The 19982-nt window shown below is 40.9% G+C and overlaps 2 protein-coding genes across 2 annotated transcripts in view; both read right to left on the minus strand.

Moving 5' to 3' along the window:
* The window catches only part of slc35f3b (solute carrier family 35 member F3b), a 49212-nt gene extending 42686 nt beyond the window's left edge, over positions 1–6526 (minus strand). Inside the window, exons 1-2 of the mRNA XM_086122380.1 lie at positions 6348–6526; positions 5131–5345 (exon numbers count right to left, since the gene is read on the minus strand). Coding sequence (XP_085978506.1) covers positions 5131–5345; positions 6348–6445 — 313 coding nt within the window. The 5' untranslated portion in view covers positions 6446–6526. The remainder of the gene's footprint in view (positions 1–5130; positions 5346–6347) is intronic.
* Positions 6527–13244: 6718 nt separating this feature from the next.
* kcnk1b (potassium channel, subfamily K, member 1b) lies at positions 13245–19676 on the minus strand. The gene is made up of 3 exons (XM_086122790.1): positions 19217–19676; positions 16281–16676; positions 13245–14914 (listed from the first exon to the last, which is right to left on the minus strand). The coding sequence occupies exons 1-3, from the start codon at positions 19569–19571 to the stop codon at positions 14664–14666; spliced, it is 1002 nt and encodes a 333-aa protein (XP_085978916.1). The 5' UTR covers positions 19572–19676; the 3' UTR covers positions 13245–14663.
* Between the last annotated feature and the right edge of the window lie 306 nt (positions 19677–19982).

A 19982-nucleotide genomic window follows, 5' to 3' on the forward strand; every position in this document is an offset into this window, starting at 1 on the left:
TACAGTATCAGCCTTTCTTAAAATTCCTTACTTGATGGCAACAAATAACTGACACGACATTGATTTGTTTCACTCTGCCTCTGTTAATTGCCTCTTTTTCCTTTGACTGACAGTGTTTCCCAGGATGCTTTTCCACAACCGTGCACTGTGCAGACTGTGGATGACAGCAACAAAAAAAAAAATGTGAGCAAGGGGAATATCAGATGATGATTATTTCTTATAAATAAATATTTAATGAGTGTATCCATGAAATTCTTCTTGTGAGAGGTTAGTAGAAATTTATATAAAAAATAAATATGAGGTGATTTTGTCATATACAGTGTCCATGGAGTGTAATTGGTAGTAATGGGAAAATGAAGCTTCAAGATGCTTCGTCACCCAATACAAAAGCTAACTCAGCATTTAAAATCATTTACAAACAAAAGAGTGAAAGACATTCACAAGCCAAGTAAAGGAATAAAAGGATCTTTAAAAAATTATGAACAAACCATACTGTTGACTAATATGATTTTTGGGGAACATGAACATTAAAATGCTTTGAAAGAACTTAAGAATTTACCCTTGGGATTGACTTCACTTCTGTTGGCAGCTTATTATTCAGATTCAAATTGTTTTTATTATATTTAATTATGCCACTGCTGTAGGTTTTTATAAAGCATAATATAGACAGGGGGGGGTTCATTAAAAGCAGGATGCTGGAACAGATTAATGGTATTTCCACTCATTTTAATGAGGAAAGATGATTTGAAATAGAAGTGTTTTCACCATCACCACTGTGCTGTACTAATTTTCTGGCCCCCATTACATCCATACTCCATTACATCCCCATAGTTGGCCAATAATAAAAAATAATATACTAGCCATACTCGAAGTACAGTAAATGAGGCCCTGGGAGCCCTGCTACAAGTCACGAGGATCCATGACTAATAATAGACACTGCCCTTAAAAAAGTTCATCTCTTGATGTCACAAGTTGGAATGGTGTCAAAGCACGACTTCACGTGGGTCTTTTGTGCTACTTTGTGGCATTTAGGGTCTTTCAGATAAATATACAACACAGCCCAACAACAAGAGATTTGAGAAAAAGGAAAGAAAGACAGTGCCACCAGTATACTTTCAAATTCACTGTGCAGATTTACACACTGTCATTCGTGGTCACGTTGTTGAAACACCATGTATGTTTTCAGTACAATTTCCTACCAAATTCACATGAGAAAATACCCACACAACTACTTCCTCTCCGACAGCTTCTACTGAATGAGAAGAACATGTTCCAATTGTCAGTCCAAGTCCGTCCTGCTTTGGCAGGACTGTCACAGTCAGGTGTAAATGACCATAAAAACTCTCCATACTGCTCCTGCACCCTTGTTATCATCACGACCAAAAGCTGAGTCGAAATTAGAAGCCAACCCCATTTCATGCACCGTCAACCTCAACATTTGCATAAGGGGAAAGTGTAGCTTTGTTCTAGTAAATTATATAAAACAAAAATATGTTTTGCTTCTCAGCGGGCATACCTGTGGAGATAACTTGACGCAATAGGGAAGAAACCATCCATTCATTCTCTACACTGCTTCTCTTAATCAGACGTAGGGAAGCTGGAGACTGACTTGGAGGGTTTTCAACACACATATTGAATGTACATAGAAAATGAGGCTTTAACAGCAGGTTTCTGGAAAACAATGGCATTAATTTTCACTTGTGTGCGTAATCTGGTTACCTTGGCCAGTACAGTCTATTGCACCCAGTCGATTTTCATACAAATCGGGTTTATATGCCCAGCTGTGCATTTAAAATATAAATATCCCCAAGCATTAGCATACAAAGTTTTGTCTCTGGGAAAAAAAAGAAAAGCAATTTTCGTTTCAATGGTCTCAAAATCTCTGAACTGACTGTAAATGATCAAGAGAAAAACAGGTGGCATAAATCATGTGAAATTAAAAGTGCCTGCCTCATTGCAGACAGAGTTGGGGGATAAACATTTGTTTTACTAACGATATTAGCTCAAGCCGTAATTGCATAATTATATTTATTTGTCACTTCATGATTTACAGCAATGTTTTCTGTACTCCAAGTGAGTGATGATGCAGCTATGCGGTTATTTCGGCAGACAGTGGAGCTGAAGACCTTCTGGTGCCATTTTGGTCAATTTACGTCAACGCTGATGTCATCTTTCTCACTGGTTTGCGTTATCAAAAACATTTTGGAGTGGAACAAAATAAGAGTAACATTTTGTCGATGACCTTTTCTTTGACATCAAATGGAACAGACACAGAAAACAGAGTGGAGGCGTTTTGCTGCCTGGTACGTCAATGTGAGCATTTGTTGACGAAATAAGAACCGAATTCATTGGCTGCATTTCTGTTCAAATTATCCTCTCATACTGTTCACAAGGGGAGTAAAGTGAGTCACGGAGAGTTTGCTTATGCCTTTCGACTTGAGCCTAAAGTGACTCACCAGCACTTTAAAAATTGAGCAGAATTTTAATGGTGCTATTTGGTGCTTTCGTGGAGGCAGCAATGCATTTAGGTGGCTTAAAATTGCACACGTGCGAGTGTGTTTGCGTGAGTGTGCGTTGCTTTTGCTTTGCGGTTAGCGCCGGTGGGTTGGCGGTTAATGAAATAAACTATTCAGAAATACCACCCATATTGGCCCAAATTGCCTTCTGAACTTTCGGCCCATACTTTTACAATTACTGGTACAATTACCTCTCATCTACTGTGCTGTGTGTGTGTGTGTGTGTGTGTGTGTGTGTGTGTGTGTGTGTGTGTGTGTGTGTGTGTGTGTGTGTGTGTGTGTGTGTGTGTGTGCATGAAGTTCAATGCATTGTAGTTTTTTAATGCATACAAACAGCATCAATTTTCTAATATCATATCTTGGAGAACACATCTGCTTATTTTGCAGCAGCACGCAACGAGAACACAACACGATGAGGTGACCTTGGTGGTCCACCAATTTTGTCAACCACGAAAGCGGCCAATTAGTTTATATTCTCATTCAGTACAGTAAAATACAGTATATTGTTGTTCTCCTTACTGGAGTAAAGCAGCGGCTACTGTATACTGTGATGTGTGCATTGTAGATGTGTTCTGATTAGCCCCGTGAATGTTAAAGAAGCCAACATATCAATAATTTAGTGCCTCCTATCTGGTACATAACAGCACCAGTTTGTGTTAAATCATTACAAACAAAATCCTAATAAGCGTATTCACATTAGCGCAATGATAAACCAAAAAAAAGGTGGAAGGCAAAATTGTGTTTCGCAGTAATGTTCCCTCAGAGTAAACAAGGTTGTTAAATCGCAAGCACAACACTGAGCCAGACCCAAAGGGGTTCTGTGCTAAGTGGCCCTCCCAAAATGATGCAAATCTCTTGAAGTGATGTCGAGATTAAAAATAAGGGAGAAGACAAATGCTGCGTTAAAAAAGAGTCTTCAAAGAATCAACTGCTCAAAGCAATGTCTGATGCCTCAAGCTTCAGTGGCAGCTCGCTCTGCTAGCTGCACAAACCTTGAGTAACAGTGATGCCTTCAAACGATTCTTAAAGGAGGAGAGTTGCATGGAAAAATGTGACCTCATTAGTCTCGTTGTAGATCGCAACGTCAGCTGCGATTCAGTCAACATTCATTATCTGAGCAAAGGTATTAATAAGCCACTCAATTATTCATGGCTGCAGTAATTTCATTTGAAGCATATAGGCAGTTTGGTTATTGTAGATGACGTAAGGTTGGTGGGTTTTGTAAACCCATGGGTATGGCAAGCCATGTGAGCATTTATTCCATCCATCTATCCATCCATCCTTTTTCTAATCCACTTTATCCTCACTAGCGTCGCGAGGGGGTTGCTGGAGCCTATCCCAGCCAGTCCGTAGGCGGGGGACACCCTGAACCGGTTGCCAGCCAATCGCAGGGCACACAGAGACGAACAACCATCCACGCTCACACTCACACCCCGGGACAATTTAGAGTGTTCAATCAGCCTGCCATGCATGTTTTTGGAATGTGGGAGGAAACTGGAGTACCCGGAGAAAACCCACCTGTGTCAACACTAGTTGGATAGTCAGCCACATGAGGTATACACTTTTTTGTACTAGTTGCACAGAAACGCTGACTCGTGACTCATTTTCAGCAACTCGTGCCACTTTTGTCCAAGTAGTGCTGATAGAACTCTAACGAATGACACCTAGAAGGCCCTCTTGAGGTCAAACTTTTTTTTTTAATTATCATTTTCAAAAATGTAATGTTGCCGCGGTTGACCCTCGCAGCGGCAGGCAACACGGAGTGTCACATTAAACTGGGTCACTGCATTGTGTCGGGGGGGGGGGGGGGTGGAAATGAGTGATGCCGCCCCCCTCACCTCCCTCCCCCGATGTGAACTGATCCATGCGTCTATTGGATGTGATTGGCTCAGCCATTCAGACGGCGGACATTATTTTTCTGGATAAAAAAGCAAGGTAGAGGACATTTGCAATTGCAAACAAAGATGCTTAAAAGACAGAAAAGGAGATGGCTAGTGCAGATAAACGAAGGGCAAAAAAAAGAAACAAAAGTTAATTGGGGATGCGGCCAAATACGTAAGACTGACGTCTCTTCAGTCGTGGTGGGAGCAGTCAGGCTGGGGATGACACGGGTCCGAGCAGCAGCACGGCCACAGCAAGTAAGCACCGTCTGCTGTAACACGGCCCTATCATGATCTCACACTTGAGACGAGGGTTGTCACAAAAACCGACACTACCGATAATCTGAACGTCACCGAACCTGGATCCGCTCCAGCTGCTTGGCGTGGCCGTAGCCACAGTTGAAGCCCGTAAGCACGACGCGCCATGTGTCAGTTGTCATGGGAACAAGACGCTCTGACGGTGGTGCGCATTTAGACCATAATAAATCCAGCAGACACAAAACAAATATGTGAAGATATAAAACGGATTCTGAAGAATGAAACAATAACTTTACACCATCGTGGAAACGGCCTGACTACTTGACAAAGTAAAAATAGAGTTAGCTCAACAGGAACTTTTTTCAGTCTGTAAACGTCACCTCCCTGGTTTCTCAAACTACGGTACTTCATGGTCCTCCAACGCTATATATCAACCACTCCGTGCTCATGCAATGTTCCAACACTATCGGACTCACTCTTGTAGCTGGCGCTCCAAGGCTGGTAGCCATAGTATCCAGTGATCCGCAGTATTCGCTCCTCTATGGATGCACTGTTGATGTCTTCCACTGAGCGGGAAGACTTGAGGTCCTCTTTGATGGCCTCGTCCACAACAAGATACTTGAGCTGTCTGAGCTGAGGGCTGATGTCCGAAAGCCTTCTGGGGCTCACTTCGGGCGACTTGCGCATCCCGCTGGGAAGAGAAGTGAGCAAAAGGGTGGAGGTGGTTTTCGGTGATGGTGAGAGACAAAAGTGAAAAAGGGGAAGGGTTACTGTATGTTTGGACTGGTTCTTGACAAGATAATATCTGTCTCCAGTGACAAGAGTGAAGCTTCGTTTTGTATGTTACGCAAAAAAAAAAAAAAAAGGCCCCGCATCTCTTCTCATGTACAGTGCAGACATCATCATCCTTCACTGGTCCTGCCTGGGCTCAGCTATTGTGTGAAAGACATTAATTGCTAGTGACTGGTGTTGCAAGCATTATATCGACTTACTATGGCTACGCAACTCCTTTTCGAGGCTTATAGGAAAGTAAGAATCAATCATAAGAGATTTGTAGTGTGGCAGATAAAATATTAGTGACGGCTCCGGGCTACATGAGCATACATAATGAAGGTCAGTCAGTTCAGACTGCACACAGTAGCTCATGTATGTAATTGGCTTTTATGCAGAAGCGAGATTTCGTTTTCTTTCCAGCAGGTGGCATTACTGTAAAATGGACACAATATTGCACCAACTAAACTGCAAAGCATCATATACTGTACTGTATTTCACAAAAGCAGTGAGTCCCTTGTTGTTATGCAACATTACAAAATAGAAAAACAGTACTGGAGATATTTTTGGTCTATGTAGGACAGACACAGCAATGCATTAAAATAAAAACATGCTAAAGTCTAAAGATAAAATGCAACTAATCCCAATTTAATGCAAAATGAATCAATTACTTTTTGAGGTGGAAAATAATGACACTGTTGCCACATAATCCAGTTTAGATCAAATAACAAACGTTTGAGATAGAGTTGTATATTTCTCTATTATGTTACTTAAACTTTTATGATTAAAAAAAAACAACAACGACAATTTAAAGTTGCATCCTCCTGCGCCTCACAAATATCTCGCGTTCAACAGGTCCATCCGACCGCAGCCTTTGAAGCGAGCGCCGAGCAGGTTCAAGAAGGTAAACGAATTTGCTTACATAGGCATCAAGGTAGTCGGAGGTCCAAGGTAGCACATACAGTCCCGGTGGGGCCGCCCGACCCGGTCCCACACGGTGGCCTCTCCATCCCCGTACATCTTCGGGGCCACTGCACGGAGCTGTCCCGGTCAACAGTGGAGAAGTAACATGATGTTGCTGCAGCTTGTTACACCCGCAAACATATGCCTCCCTGACCACTTTTCGACAGTGCAGTCTTTCTACCATGATCGCTGTCAACCGACGTGAGCACTGCAACAGCGCCATCTACTGACGACATGATGCAAGGGGAGGCGTGGAGGAGTTGTGAGTCCACCCTGGAGAAGTGATGTTAAAACTAATACATTTTTATCCATCTAAAAAATAAAATAATCAATAAATAAACATGTCATACAGCTCTTACTAAATGATGCTTATGCTTGTCTCCTTTATTGTTTCTAGTGTACATAAGTGCCCATATACAGTATTTATTTATTCAAACAACATTTAAAATGAAGTATGATTTGTTGACTGTCTTACTCCCCTGGCAACGTTTGGATATGTTATTGCAAACGCCTATAAGACATTTGACGATGAACAAGAATGCATGCACAGAAACTAAATGTGAAGTTTTCATGCATATTTGGAATCTTGGAACTGCCGTCTTCCTGGATTTGTTGTTGTGTTGAATTTTTACCATTCATCATGATAATATGTTCCTAATTCAAACGGATAACCTTCTACTATATTCCTTGTTTCATTTATGTGAAACAAAAGGCAGCATAGTTCTTAGGATGACAATGCAAGTCAATATATTCATAGTAAATAGAAAATTACGAACCTAAATTGAAGATGAATTTAAATGACAAACTTGTAATGCCACTTTACAAATGAGCTTTCCCCCTTTACAATGTTCAGACAGGCACAGTGTGTTTCTGCAGTTCAGAATCTATTAGATGCACATTGTCATACTTGGGGGCATGAATGTGGAGTGGGTGGTACAATTTTGACCATCAGACCAAAATAAATAATGATAAAATAAATGAGCTCTTTAGCTGTTAACTTTTACAGCTATTTGGTCTGAGGATAAAAAACATTTAGCACATCTCATAGGAGAGAATATTAAAAATTGGACCAATTTTAGCCAAGCGCATCTATCATTGGTCTTTTTAACTGGAGTCCAGTGGTGGTTTTCTATGACAAAGAAATATGACATAAAACACTCGACCAGGGGATTTGCAGTTCTCTATTTTACTGCCTGCTGTATTGTAAATCTGCACAGACAGCACACAAATCATTTTTTGATTCACTATGAAACTACATAAGTGATCAGATCAGCTTAGAGCAGACATTTGCAAGACCACTTGTTGCTTGGTAGATTTCATGTTGGAGCAATGATAACCACCCCTGAGCAAAAGCACATATAGTTTTGTTTTTGCAATTCATATTAGTTGTCCTACCGATTGAATGATGCAGAAGCATACATTTGTGATTTTTCAAGAAGCTTACACAATGTGGTGATTTTAATAACAGGTTAATGGCTTAAATTGTGCAATTATCAAGATTTAACAAAAATTAAGATTTCATATCTTCACAAGCTCTTCTTGATGCAAACTCAAAAAGCCGCACGTGTGTTCTTGTCGGAGAACGAAAACGAAAACCAGGATACTAGTCAATACCCCTGTTTTGCTAATCCTCTGGCATCCGGTTTAGTACAACTTAAAGTACGATCTCGCTCTTCTCCGAATCAATATTTCAACATCTCTCAGCATGGAAACAGTGTGACAAGCTGCTGCTCATTGGTTGATGCGGGAGGGGTAGTGGTACTGGGAGCCACTAAAAATATCCCATTGCCTACAGTATGCTGTGCGCTTAAGGGCTCATGCATTGTGCACATTCGACTTCTCATGGTGTTTAACTCCTGACATTTGCAGAAGCCAATATGAGCATCCCTATTATGTTTTGGTCTGTTTTGTCACAAAGAAGCTTCGTCATTTGGGGCGAGTGGGGTCCCAAGAGCTTGTGAGATTTCTTGAGGCTGTGTTTGTTATTCAGCTGCCATTATTGGTAAGGTTGACACACAGCTGGGGAGACACAAGCACCATCTCCATGGATGAGGAGGCTTGCTGATGAGATGGTGTGTGGTGGACTCGGCAAAGTGCCTCAGTGGGGAGTATCGACTGGCGTCTTATCTTCTTTACTGGCCTCATTTCCATTCTTAGACATACCAATTTTAGTTTTGCTGACAGTTAAAGATTAGAAGCCTGCAAATTTCGTCATTCAGCCCTTTCTTGGTCACGCCGTTATTAATACTCCCCCCCAAATCTTGTGGGTATGGCAATTCGAGCACTGTAGCAGCAACAGAATACATCTCACAAAATGAGAGTAAAAGGTTTTGTCTGCTGGACTTGAGGGATTAGCTAACTATGTGCTTACGAACAGGACTGAACCGCCGTTCATGATCTTTATGAAGTTTTTGTTTTCAATTCACGTGGTAGGGTAAATAAGATTCAGAAAATGGCTGGCACTGCAATTTAAGCAGGCTTCATGACAAACGTGACTACAATTTGCATTCTTGGACAGGGGGAATAGTTCCATTGTAAAGTGCGACTTTTGATCTGGATATGCACTAATGGCTTCTCGGTACAGTACATGCCAACCCTCCATATTCATGGGAAACGCCTTTCAGCATGAGTGTTGTTCTACAACGGCAATAATAAATGTTTCATTGCATGAATGTAACAGTGACAATCTAATCTGGCCCTTATTTAAAAGGGCAAAATACTTTGTCTTTTTGTGCTTGAGACAAAGTGCACTTTTCCTTTTAGAAATATCTGCAGTTCCATTTATTTCCCAGCTTTCCTCAAAAGGTTTAATTGGCCCTGTGGTGGCGCGCAGCTCAACTTCGGTGCCCTTCAGGTTGTCTAATGTTTGCTTCTTGAGACAAGCGATTTGCTTCCTCTTGAATATTTATTAGCAAATACTTTTTGACCATTTGTTGATTTTTACTTTTTTTCTGGAGTTTGTCCATCAGTTCCAGCATGACGGAGAGTGCTGGATGTGCTCTTGACAATCAAATGTGACCGGCTATGAGCCATTATAATGTTCTCACTGTGTCGATGTTGTAGAGCAGTGCGGAGAGAGACAACCGCCTACAGTATGTCTGCAGTAGCCAATCACCATCCACCCTCCCCTCTCCACTTTCTCTCCATCCCTCCGGCCCTGTCAGTTTGTCTAACATTTACACATTCAACTGAGAACTAACTGGGCCACTGTCTTGGTGTGTGTTTCCTGTTGTGTGTTTGTCTCTGCATATATGGTACATCTACTAAAGACAACATATTTTTAATTTTCCACATATATGCATTTTATTTCATGTATTGCAGTAATAACAGTAGTGCAACTTGTGTAGTCATTGCCCGCTAAGGAAGGTATAGGCTAGTGGCGAGGGATGGCGGAGTACCCAGAGTTGATTTTTATTTATTTATTTATTTTTGAAAGATTTTTCCATCCTATGTGACATGCATTGAATGCTTATCAGTGTTTTGGGGAGAAATTTTAGGGTTTCATTATTATTTTTTGTATTTTAATGAGCATCAGTTCCATGCAAAATTTGGCTATTTGTGGGCCACTCCGGTCCCAATCCCCCACAAATAGTGTGGTTGACTCTACAGTAAATAAACAGCTTGTTTAAATAGATGGGATGGAATTGTACATCTTTCTGATCTAATCAGCAATTGTTATCCATACATCCATTTTCTGATCCACTTATCCTCATGAGGGTCGAGGGCATGCTGGAGACTCTCCCAGCTGTCTTCGGGCTGTAGGCGGTGGTACACCCTGAACTAGTTGCGAGCCAATCGCAGGGCACACAGAGACGAACAACCATTCACGCTCACACTCACACCTAAGGACAATTTAGATTGTTCAATCAGCCTGCCATGCATGTTTTTGGAATGTGGGAGGAAACCGGAGAACCCGGAGAAAACACAAGCAGGCACAGGGAGTACATGCAAACTCCACACAGGAAGGCCAGAACCCTCCATCTCTGCACTGTGAGGTCGACGCACTAACCACTGGTCTACTGGGCCGCCCCGCAATCAGTTAAAGTTTTTTTTAATTTGCTGACCAATGATCGCCTCCAAAATCCTGATTGTGTCATCTGATCATTTCTTCTTAAAATCACTTAATGAAGCAGTGCGGTTATAAGCGGAACAAGTAACTAGTATCACTAATGTCAAACTCAAATCTGAGGGGTCAGACCTTTCATGTGGCCCAATTCAGGAATCCATTATGCATTTACATAATCCCACGTGCATCAACACTCTCTTAATTGTAGCATATTACATCATGCTTTGTTTTTTTGTTTTTTAGCTGCAACGGCAGAGAAATGAGAGTGCTGGCAGTGTCAACAATTTCGCTTGGGGCCCCTTTTGTATTTCTATCATCCCAGAGTGTGTGATTGAATATAAATAAAGTTGCTTCAGCATCCCAAATTATTATAGCAGCCTTTAGGGCCCATGCCATGTCCTAGGTGACCTCTAAGCCTCAGGAGTTAACACTGCTTGTGTGGGCATCATGTAACCACCTGGCTGATACACGCAACACTCTTGGAGAAACATACTGAATCGTATATTATTGTGTAAAAGTGTCACTCGAACATCACTGATTTTAGGTTCGCCTTCCAGAGAAAAAAAATGCGTAAAAGATCTATGAAGTGAATTATTTTAATGTTCACAGTCAACGCTCACCCAGGTGGTTCTCTGAGTGCATATAAAAGAGGCACAGAGATCAAACAGCAATATTCATGACCGAAAGCAGCAGAGGGTTCGTTTCAGCCTAGCACGTACAGTATAGGCAAGCCTTCAGGGGCCAGTTTGAGTTCTGCTCCATGTGGCATACAGCTACAGTGACTTGATTATTTTCAAGCTTTGGGGGATTTAAAACTATTTTTAAAAAAAAGGGGGGGGGGGGAATTATACTAACTGCACATAACATTATGGCTGTCTAAAAGAAATAGACGAGCTTCATCAAAAAAAATCTATTTTAACAAAAATGAAATGCACAGTTTTAGTTGGAAGGTTGAAATGATGCACCTGATGTTCTAATGTTATCATTCTCAACACTAAAGTGGAGAGGGTGTGTGGGATACGCTTGGAAATCCCAAAGCAGCGTTTTACTTGATATTATTATTATTATAGTTATTTATGAGTCACTGATGGAGTAGTGGAACACTCGCCTGATTTGCGTGCCAATGCTTCCCACTCAGTGACGGCGTGATCGTAGGTGTGAATGGTTGTCTGTCTTTATTTGTCTGGCGACCAGTTCAGGTTGTAACATTCCCAAAGTCAGCTGGGACAGGCTCCACTAATCCCTGCGACCCTCTTCGGGAAAAACAGTGTTAAAAATGGATGGCTGGATTATTTATGAGATGTAAACATGGATTGTGGCACTTCTAACATGCAGGAGAGACTGTCGCCACCTAGAGGCAGCCGCAGCGTGTTTCTGCTCCTTATTTAATACGTATGCTATGTCATTTCATCAATAATAAATAATTCCTGCATATTCTGTCCTACCAAACAAATCTTCTAATGAGAATATCATTTCTTATGACTGCATTATGCAAATGAACAGGCGCCCTTTATTTTATAAACTGCTGCGTCTGAAAGTTGCACACAGTTATTTCCAATTAGTGTGCATCCTCGGGTAGTTGTGTTCTCATGATGTGCAATAAATATTTTGCCAAAGGCTCATCATTAGTCATTTAACTTCAGCCGCTGTGCAGCGAGGGAGGCCTGTAATTGCACCACCGAAATTTCAAATGAAACAAAGGCCCTTAAACATTATGCAAAAGTATTGCATCTCTATTTTTGGGGGGATGACGTGAGTCCTGTCACCCGAGGCCGTACAACACAACATAAAAATACACATCAGAACATCAAAAATTAAAATTGGAGTTGTATTTCAACAGATCTTGCAAATTTGAACGATTTGGGTCATGATTATTTGGTTACAAACAAACCTGTCTTTCAGCACCTAATGTGTAAGCTTACCTGGCGAAAAAAAAGGCTCATTTAGTTATTGGTTTTAGACTCTCTTTATGAAAAGTTTTAGCCTCTTGTTCAGCTCGAAATGTAATTCCCTTTTGGAATGCAACTAAAAAAGCTGCTAAACAAAGAAAAAAATGTGTTTTCAAGAGATGACTAAAACAGAATAATGTATTCAAGTGCCATCATATTTTTAAAAAGGTTGCTAAAGGCATGCCGTTAAGTGCAGTCATTACTTTTTAACCTGACCTTACAGTATTTCTGTCGTGTTCTGTCATCATTGGAGTCCAAATCCAGCTGTAGTGAAGGGTGTTTCCCTGCAGCAGATGCACCTGTGCTTCACTTCCTCATCAGCCTGGCTTTGTATTTAAGAACTCTGACTTCTGCTATCGACCTTGCTTGCTGTATTGCTCCAAGTGTTGTTTTCCAGGCCCCTCGATCGTGTTCACAGTCACTCTTGTTTTCACGGTTCCTTGTTTCATAAGTATTTTCATCATCAAGTTATTTGTTCTTCATTTCGGTATCATGTTTTGGGACTCTTGTAATTTCATTTGTGTATTCTTGGTAAACTTTAGTACTTGACCCTTTGCAAGCGGTTTTTGTTTATGCATTGTTTTTCATGGCACTTTGTGAGCAGCGATTTCAGTTTATACTTTATCTGTGCGATTTACTTTAATATTTTTGTAATCACACTTTGTCTGAGCCTGCGTTTTGGAATCCTAAAACACTATTCGGTTCGGTCCCGAACCTAACAATTTCAATTTCATCCTCAGCAGCAATTTAACCATTCCCTTTTCGCTACATAATGTGTTATTTTAATTACAGCTCAAGATGGTTATGCAATATTAAAAAAAACACACACACAGACAAACAATTACAAACCAAACAGCACTTTATTTTAGTGACACAAATGTCAATCAGGTCATTTTTTTCCTTAGAAAGAAATGGTTCCAACACGCATTATGGACATGAATCCGCATTTGCTGCTGACTTGTGTTGTCAACATCAGTAAATTAATTCCATTTGCAATCCTGATTACAAATGTATTCACTCAAGGCATCCACTGAACAGTGAAATATCTTACAGCAATAATAAAAACAACATTTAAGGTCGAGTTCCCCCTCCAGCAGACATATAAAAACAGTACGCAAACACATGAAATTTCCTCAAATGTATCAAAGACATTGGTAACTTCCAGGATGGTAATAATCATCGTTATCACATACACTTGACAATCAACATGACCCTGGCGAGCTTCGTGAGCTGAGTGGTAAAGAACATCATACAGAGTACAATATATCCTGCGATTAGCATGTTAACCTGTAGCAAAAGGCATGAACAAAACATGGATTTAAATATCAATATATTTGCCAGAGCAATTTACTTCCGGCTGGGAATGCACTCAAAAAATACACTTAGAAGTGTTTTGTCATCGAAACTCGGTTGGTTTCGGTGACATGTTGTTTTTAGTCCAGTTACAAGCTGACTTAAGGCTGCTCCCTGTTCAACATATTTCACAATGCAGCCGAGATATTTACAAACACATTTACCATTTTGACCGGTTCCTCTGCATGTGCAAACTGTCTCCCTTCCACTTAAAGGTAAACCTCGCATCCCCTTTCTCCGAAATTGTGTACGCATTAAACACATCATATCAGACAAAACATTTAATTAAAGTGTGTAACAACACACTCGGACAACACAAATAATCGCAAGAACATGATTACCGGTATACCACAGACATCCCTGAATGAAATGGGGGATGAGCAGGAAACTTTACATCTTCATGAAAGATAAATTAGCACAGACAGAGAACCGGTGTGCTTAAATTACATTGTCAACAGCTGATGTCAGTTTCTCAAAGCCAATTTGCCAAATAAAAAGATACAGCTAAACTATTAGGACATTAACGCCAGCACCATTTACACTATGACACATTGCCTCATGAAACCTCTTCCAATCAGCAAGACAACCAGAGCAGCATAGACGCCAATACTTACAGAACAACTGTCAGTGATCAACCTGTATAATCCCCAAGCCTGTTTCTGAAATCAGTGACGTGTGTCTTAATTCTCGAAGGCCCACAACTGTACACCTTGAAGCGATATCAACAGAACTAGTACTATTTTTGACAAACTATTGAGAAATTCTCCTGAATTTGAGCTCAATTATAAGATGAATTCCTAGAATGTTTTAGCATATACTCAACGGGCATCTCATAATGAACCTTTGCTCCCACGAGCTATAACTACATCAGAGATTTGTGATTTCTTATAATTGTCTCGGTATAACACTACTGTATCATGAAGTCGTCACTACGAGAGGACAGACTTGAGGCACGAATGAACATGTTGGCCTTGTCGTCGCCATGTATCCTATCTGACGCGCAGGTGAAGGACAGGTGGTCGTGCTCCAAGATGGCAAGGCGGTCCCGCGTCTTCTCCTTTTTCAGGTAGAACATCTTCCTCAGCTTCTTCAGCTGCTGCAGCTCGCAGAAAGTCTCCAGGACCACCAACATGACGATCAGGCCCAGGATCAAGTACACTAAAAACAGAGGCCAGAAAAAGGACTCAATGTAAATCCCAGAAAAAAAACCCCTCATCTCTTAGTGTGAATTTCATTCCAAAAAGAATGATCACAAAGGCTGTTGTTTACAAATTCAGACACAGGGGACAGTGTTTCTACACAATGCACGTGATGTATTATTTTGTGGCGTATTAGTTCCAGAAAAGCTACGCGGGAAAATAAGAATAAATATTCAAATAACTGGAGCCCAAGATCTTTACATTCTGTTGTAAATCAAAACAACGTAACATTAGGAAGATGCCAAATCTACTAGCTTCCAGCCCGCTTGTGAAGTCTGCTCTATAAATACACCACACCTATGATGCATGGCGCAGACGTCACAACATACATCAATTTAAACAGTTGCTGTTGTGCAGCCTGCAAGCTGAATGACTGAATGACGCACACTAACGTCACACACACTGGCGTACTCTCATTGCTTTCCTATCTTACCCTTGAAGGAGGTTGAATTTTCAAAGAAGCATTGAAGGGTGATCGCTACTGTATACCTTGCCGGACTACTTATCTTTTGCAGAAAGGTAGCCCTTTATAGTGTACTTCGACATACTTGTAATATCAGTGGAAATGGATGCTACACGGCTCACTATCCGGTTAGAATGAAAAATGATCATTAAATGTAATCAAAATGTTGATGCACTACATTATGAACGTTTAATTGCTACAGTAACAGAAATGACTCATGTGAACATTTTCTGTGTTAAAATGTGTCCTGTGTTGAACCTTTTTTTTAATCAGAAATCACTTCCGTTTCTGTGGTTGGAATCTGATTCCGATACTTAAAAGAAATGTATACCATCAGCCATAGACTAATGAAATAGATTCCATTTACGGCTCAAAGGAAGTGAGAATAGTCGCCAGTACCAAAAGTAACTTCCTTTTTCTCGTAACAGGATGTATGTGATATTATTATGAGTTGTGTGTTAACCTCATTTTGACACCACACTGTAGACAAGTGCTCGTCAGTGCCAGTATTAGTACACCAATACAATCTAATGCAAGAGCTAAATCAAACCAAGGGATGATAATGCTCAGTCTTAATTGACAGGAGAATGACAGTGGTAGTCATGTAACGATATATTAAATATAGGATGTCAACATGATAGTTTGGTTGTATTCTACTGCAAACTACACCTACACAGCTCAACCTCTTGTTAAATGTGCCGATTTATCAATTATAAAATTATAAAGGAAGAATTTAGATCTCTTTAGAACGTGCGGGTGTACCTAATGAAAGGGCCAGTGGGCATATAACCACTAGTACAAGTAGCTAAAAATAAAACGGATTTTGGATCATTTATTGTTGCAATGTTAGCCTATTACTCACAAGTGATTGCCAGTTTGTAGAACTCCCTGAACCTCTGGTTATCCGCCTCTCCTGGCACGTAATCTCCCAATCCAATGGTGCTAAGCGAGATGAAGCAGAAATAGAAAGACTCCAGGTAGTTCCAGTTGTCCTCCAGTGAGGAGAAGATGGCCGCGGGGATGAGGAAGAAGCACGAGATGGCCAAAGAGGCGAGAACACATGAGTGGACGATGGCCACCAGAGGTTCGGACAGACCCCAGCGTGTGTGGATGTACAAAATGGGCTTCCTCGTGCTGTAAATCATGATCCTTTGCACCACGGCGGTGAAGAAGAGGAGGGTGAACGGGATGCCGAACGCAGAGTAGATGATGCAGAAAGCCTTGCCACCCTTTGACAGTGGCGCTGTGTGACCATAGCCTGAAGACAAAAGCAAGAAAAATACTAATTATTGACATGGCAAATATGTTAGTTAGCACAACAAACAAAGCAAGTCGTATGCCCCAAAACAATTTGCTAAGTCGTTTGACTTGATATCATTAAGTTGAGGCGTTTGGGGGAGGGGAGAGGGCAACACAAGCGCTAACATTTCCATAAACTCTTATTGCTTTGTTGTGAAACGAGGGAAAGCCAATTTTCACAACAGCAAAACTTAAAATATTTTGTTTAATTCCCCAACTTGAAATGTTATCAAAGTTTGTTGCCTTGAAATTTTAAATTCACCCAACTTTTTCTCTCTCTCTTTTTTTTTTTTTTTAAACATGTACAGATTGTCGTTTCTGTGTAATGTATCTTGTGGAGCTTGATGCAAATCTGCACGTGAGAGTCTGGGCGTGGTTGCAGGTTGCAGACTCCTGACATAGACAACCATTCACAGTTTCATACCTGTAGACAATTTAGACCCGAGGACTGAGTGTGTCCTATGTAATACTACTATGAGCAATGTGTGTCACTATTATAGCTTTGATGATGATTTACAGTACAGTACTTGCACATTCCCAGGCTGAACATATTTTAAAGACCATTTTCAACACAAACAAAAATACAACCACCATCATTTTCCAAGACTTGCCTTGAAAGACCTGTTTCGCCTCCAAAAGGATTATTGTGTAAATAAATGGGCCTACATGAACAAGCAGTTGAATGACAACTGCATGTACCCTAAGATAGCAAATCTTTTTTTTAAATAAAAAACTGAAGAAAGCGTCAGCCATCTACACATTACTTGATCAAATGTGAACATGATACAAATTAAACTGCGGGCGGTGTTTAAAGTATATACTATTACAAATGGGTGGTCGAGTGGTATCGGCTTCGACCTCACTATGCAGCTCCGGCCTTCCTGTGTGGAGTTTGCATGTTCTCCCCGGGCCTGCGTGGGTTTTCTCCGAGTACTCCGGTTTCCTCCCACATTCCAAAAACATGCATGGCAGCCGGATTGAACACTCTAAATTGCCCCTAGGTGTGAGTGTGAGCGTGGATGGTTGTTCGTCTGTGTGTGCTCTGCGATTGGCTGGCAACCGGTTCAGGGTGTCCTCTGCCTACTGACCGAAGACGGCTGGGATAGGCCTCAGCACCTCACGCGACCCTTGTGAGGATAAAGCGGATCAGAAAATGGATGGATCAGAAAATGGAAGGATGGATATTATTATATCATTATGCTCCAGCGGTATAAGATTCACAACACTTCACACTATCTAAGTTAACCTTGCCTTAGCGTGTGTTACCTTGGCCCACTTGCAAGAATGAGTAAATTATCAGGAAATGGCATTTTTTGTGATAGTGTATTTTTTACAGGCACACGTCTTCTGCTGAATGTTTAATCTCCAAACAACATGCTGCCTGTTATTAATGCCATACCTATTTGATGGATAGTCTCTGCTAGATGGGTGTGTTTTGCCAGCAAACACACCGTATCGTTGAGGACTTAAACACAACCTACGTGCGGTATGTATGTTGAAACATCCGAGATAACTGCTGCTGCCATGTTGTCAGGCTAAAGTTCCTTCAGGTAGTCTCAATGCATATGCATGCACTTTTTTTAAAGATAATATTAAATGGCAATGTGCAAAACTGCCTTACTGCCTGCAAGACAAAAAAAAAAACATCATTATTTGTAGACAGGGTTTACTTTAACAAATGCCGTCATTTGACTAAGTAAAGAGAGATGTTTTTCCAAAGGAAAAAAAGTTTGGTGGATTTCCTGTAAGGAATTATTCAATGTTAATTATTAAATTGATAACACTGGTTTCGCTTTTATTCTCATTGAATTTGGAACCATGCTCCCATGGGGGAACGGTCTAGGATCTGGAAAAAGCACTTCAACACATTGCAACATAAAAAAATAATAAAATAAAAATATCAGACTTGTACATGTGAGATGTGAGTTCCAGCATACACACTGAGGGACAGCACTCGCTGCCATACTTGGCTCTTGTATAAATATAAGTATCATACAAAATACAACACACAACACACACACACACTTTCAAAAGAGAAAATGCAGATCAATTCCCAGATACCTGTTGTAATGCTCTGCAACTATGCTTAGGGAAACGGATCATCAAGTGCACCTGGCGTGCAGTATCTAACATTGTGTGCTGGTGTAATACAAGGATAATTAAATCAGCAATAACTGATAAGCCAACACGTGTTTTCACACCAGTCATTGAAATATGCCAAACGCCTGTTTTTTTGTGAGACTAATGAGGCCTAGACGGATGGCACGCCTAATAACTATTATCATACACAAATGAATGAAATATGGCATTCATTAAAATGAATGGTGCGTCTGATTGACCACAAGTGATATCAGGTTATTTTGTAAAGGTATGGGAGATCGTGATCTGTGTGCCATATGGCTATGAAACCAGATAAACAGAAAGAAATTAAAAATACAAATAAAAATAACACATTTGCACGAAGTCGTCGTCCGATGCTCCGTGTCGGAGCTATCTCACCTGTGGTGGAGAGCACCGTGCTTGCAAAAAAGAGTGCAGAAGTGAAGTCCCAGTTCCAGTTAGTAGCGGTGTTGTTGAGGATGGAGACGCCGTAATTGCTCGCGTCTAGCGCTTCCTTGAGAAAGCGCTCCAGATTCTCCTCGGTGATGCACTCGTTGTCCCGCAGGAACTGTTTTTTCGTGGTCATCAAGTCCTGGCGCAAGGCAGCTTCATAAGGTAGCTCGACGGACGAAAAGACGACAGCTCCCAAGATCAGATAAAGGATGTAGCTCAGCACCAGACATACAAAATACCACGTCGATTTGTGGTTCTGGATCAGCCGCACGCACGAACAACTGGAAACGGACTGCAGCATCTTAAAACTGTGGGATGCTAACACAAGCCCTGTAAACGGAATAAAGGTAATAATCTTTGTGTCGGGGCCAGGCTGAAATGTAAATTCTCTTCCCTCCCTGCGAAACCTGCTGCCGCAACGAGCGACGTTCAATGACATCGCGGTGTTTACAAAATTTACGGTGGATGGACGGAATTAACCTGTAACTGAGCAACCTTCAATTTCTTCGAATTAGAAAATATATATTACATATTAGCCTTTTTCATATTTGAGCGCTATATCCAAATAACATTTTTGAATTAAAAATAAAAATAATGGCTTGAAGTTTGAGTACGTCAAAGTTTAAGTGTAGTCAAATTTCAAACTGCAATTGAAGACAACATATGAGAGAACGGAGACAATGACCTGTGTCGTCACATGATTTGCTCCTCC

This window comes from Hippocampus guttulatus, chromosome 10 (genome assembly GCF_054856545.1).
Source record: "Hippocampus guttulatus isolate MCC_2025c chromosome 10, RoL_Hgut_1.0, whole genome shotgun sequence".
Taxonomy (NCBI): domain Eukaryota; kingdom Metazoa; phylum Chordata; class Actinopteri; order Syngnathiformes; family Syngnathidae; genus Hippocampus; species Hippocampus guttulatus.

Bases quoted from the DNA above. Each gene is read 5' to 3' on its own strand.
- kcnk1b (XM_086122790.1), bottom strand. From the start codon at position 19,571: ATGCTGCAGTCCGTTTCCAGTTGTTCGTGCGTGCGGCTGATCCAGAAC. The intron at 16,677-19,216 runs GTGAGATAGCTC...TTTTGTCTTCAG, and splicing joins CACGGTGCTCTCCACCACAG to GCTATGGTCACACAGCGCCA. The intron at 14,915-16,280 runs GTGAGTAATAGG...CTCTGTTTTTAG, and splicing joins CTACAAACTGGCAATCACTT to TGTACTTGATCCTGGGCCTG.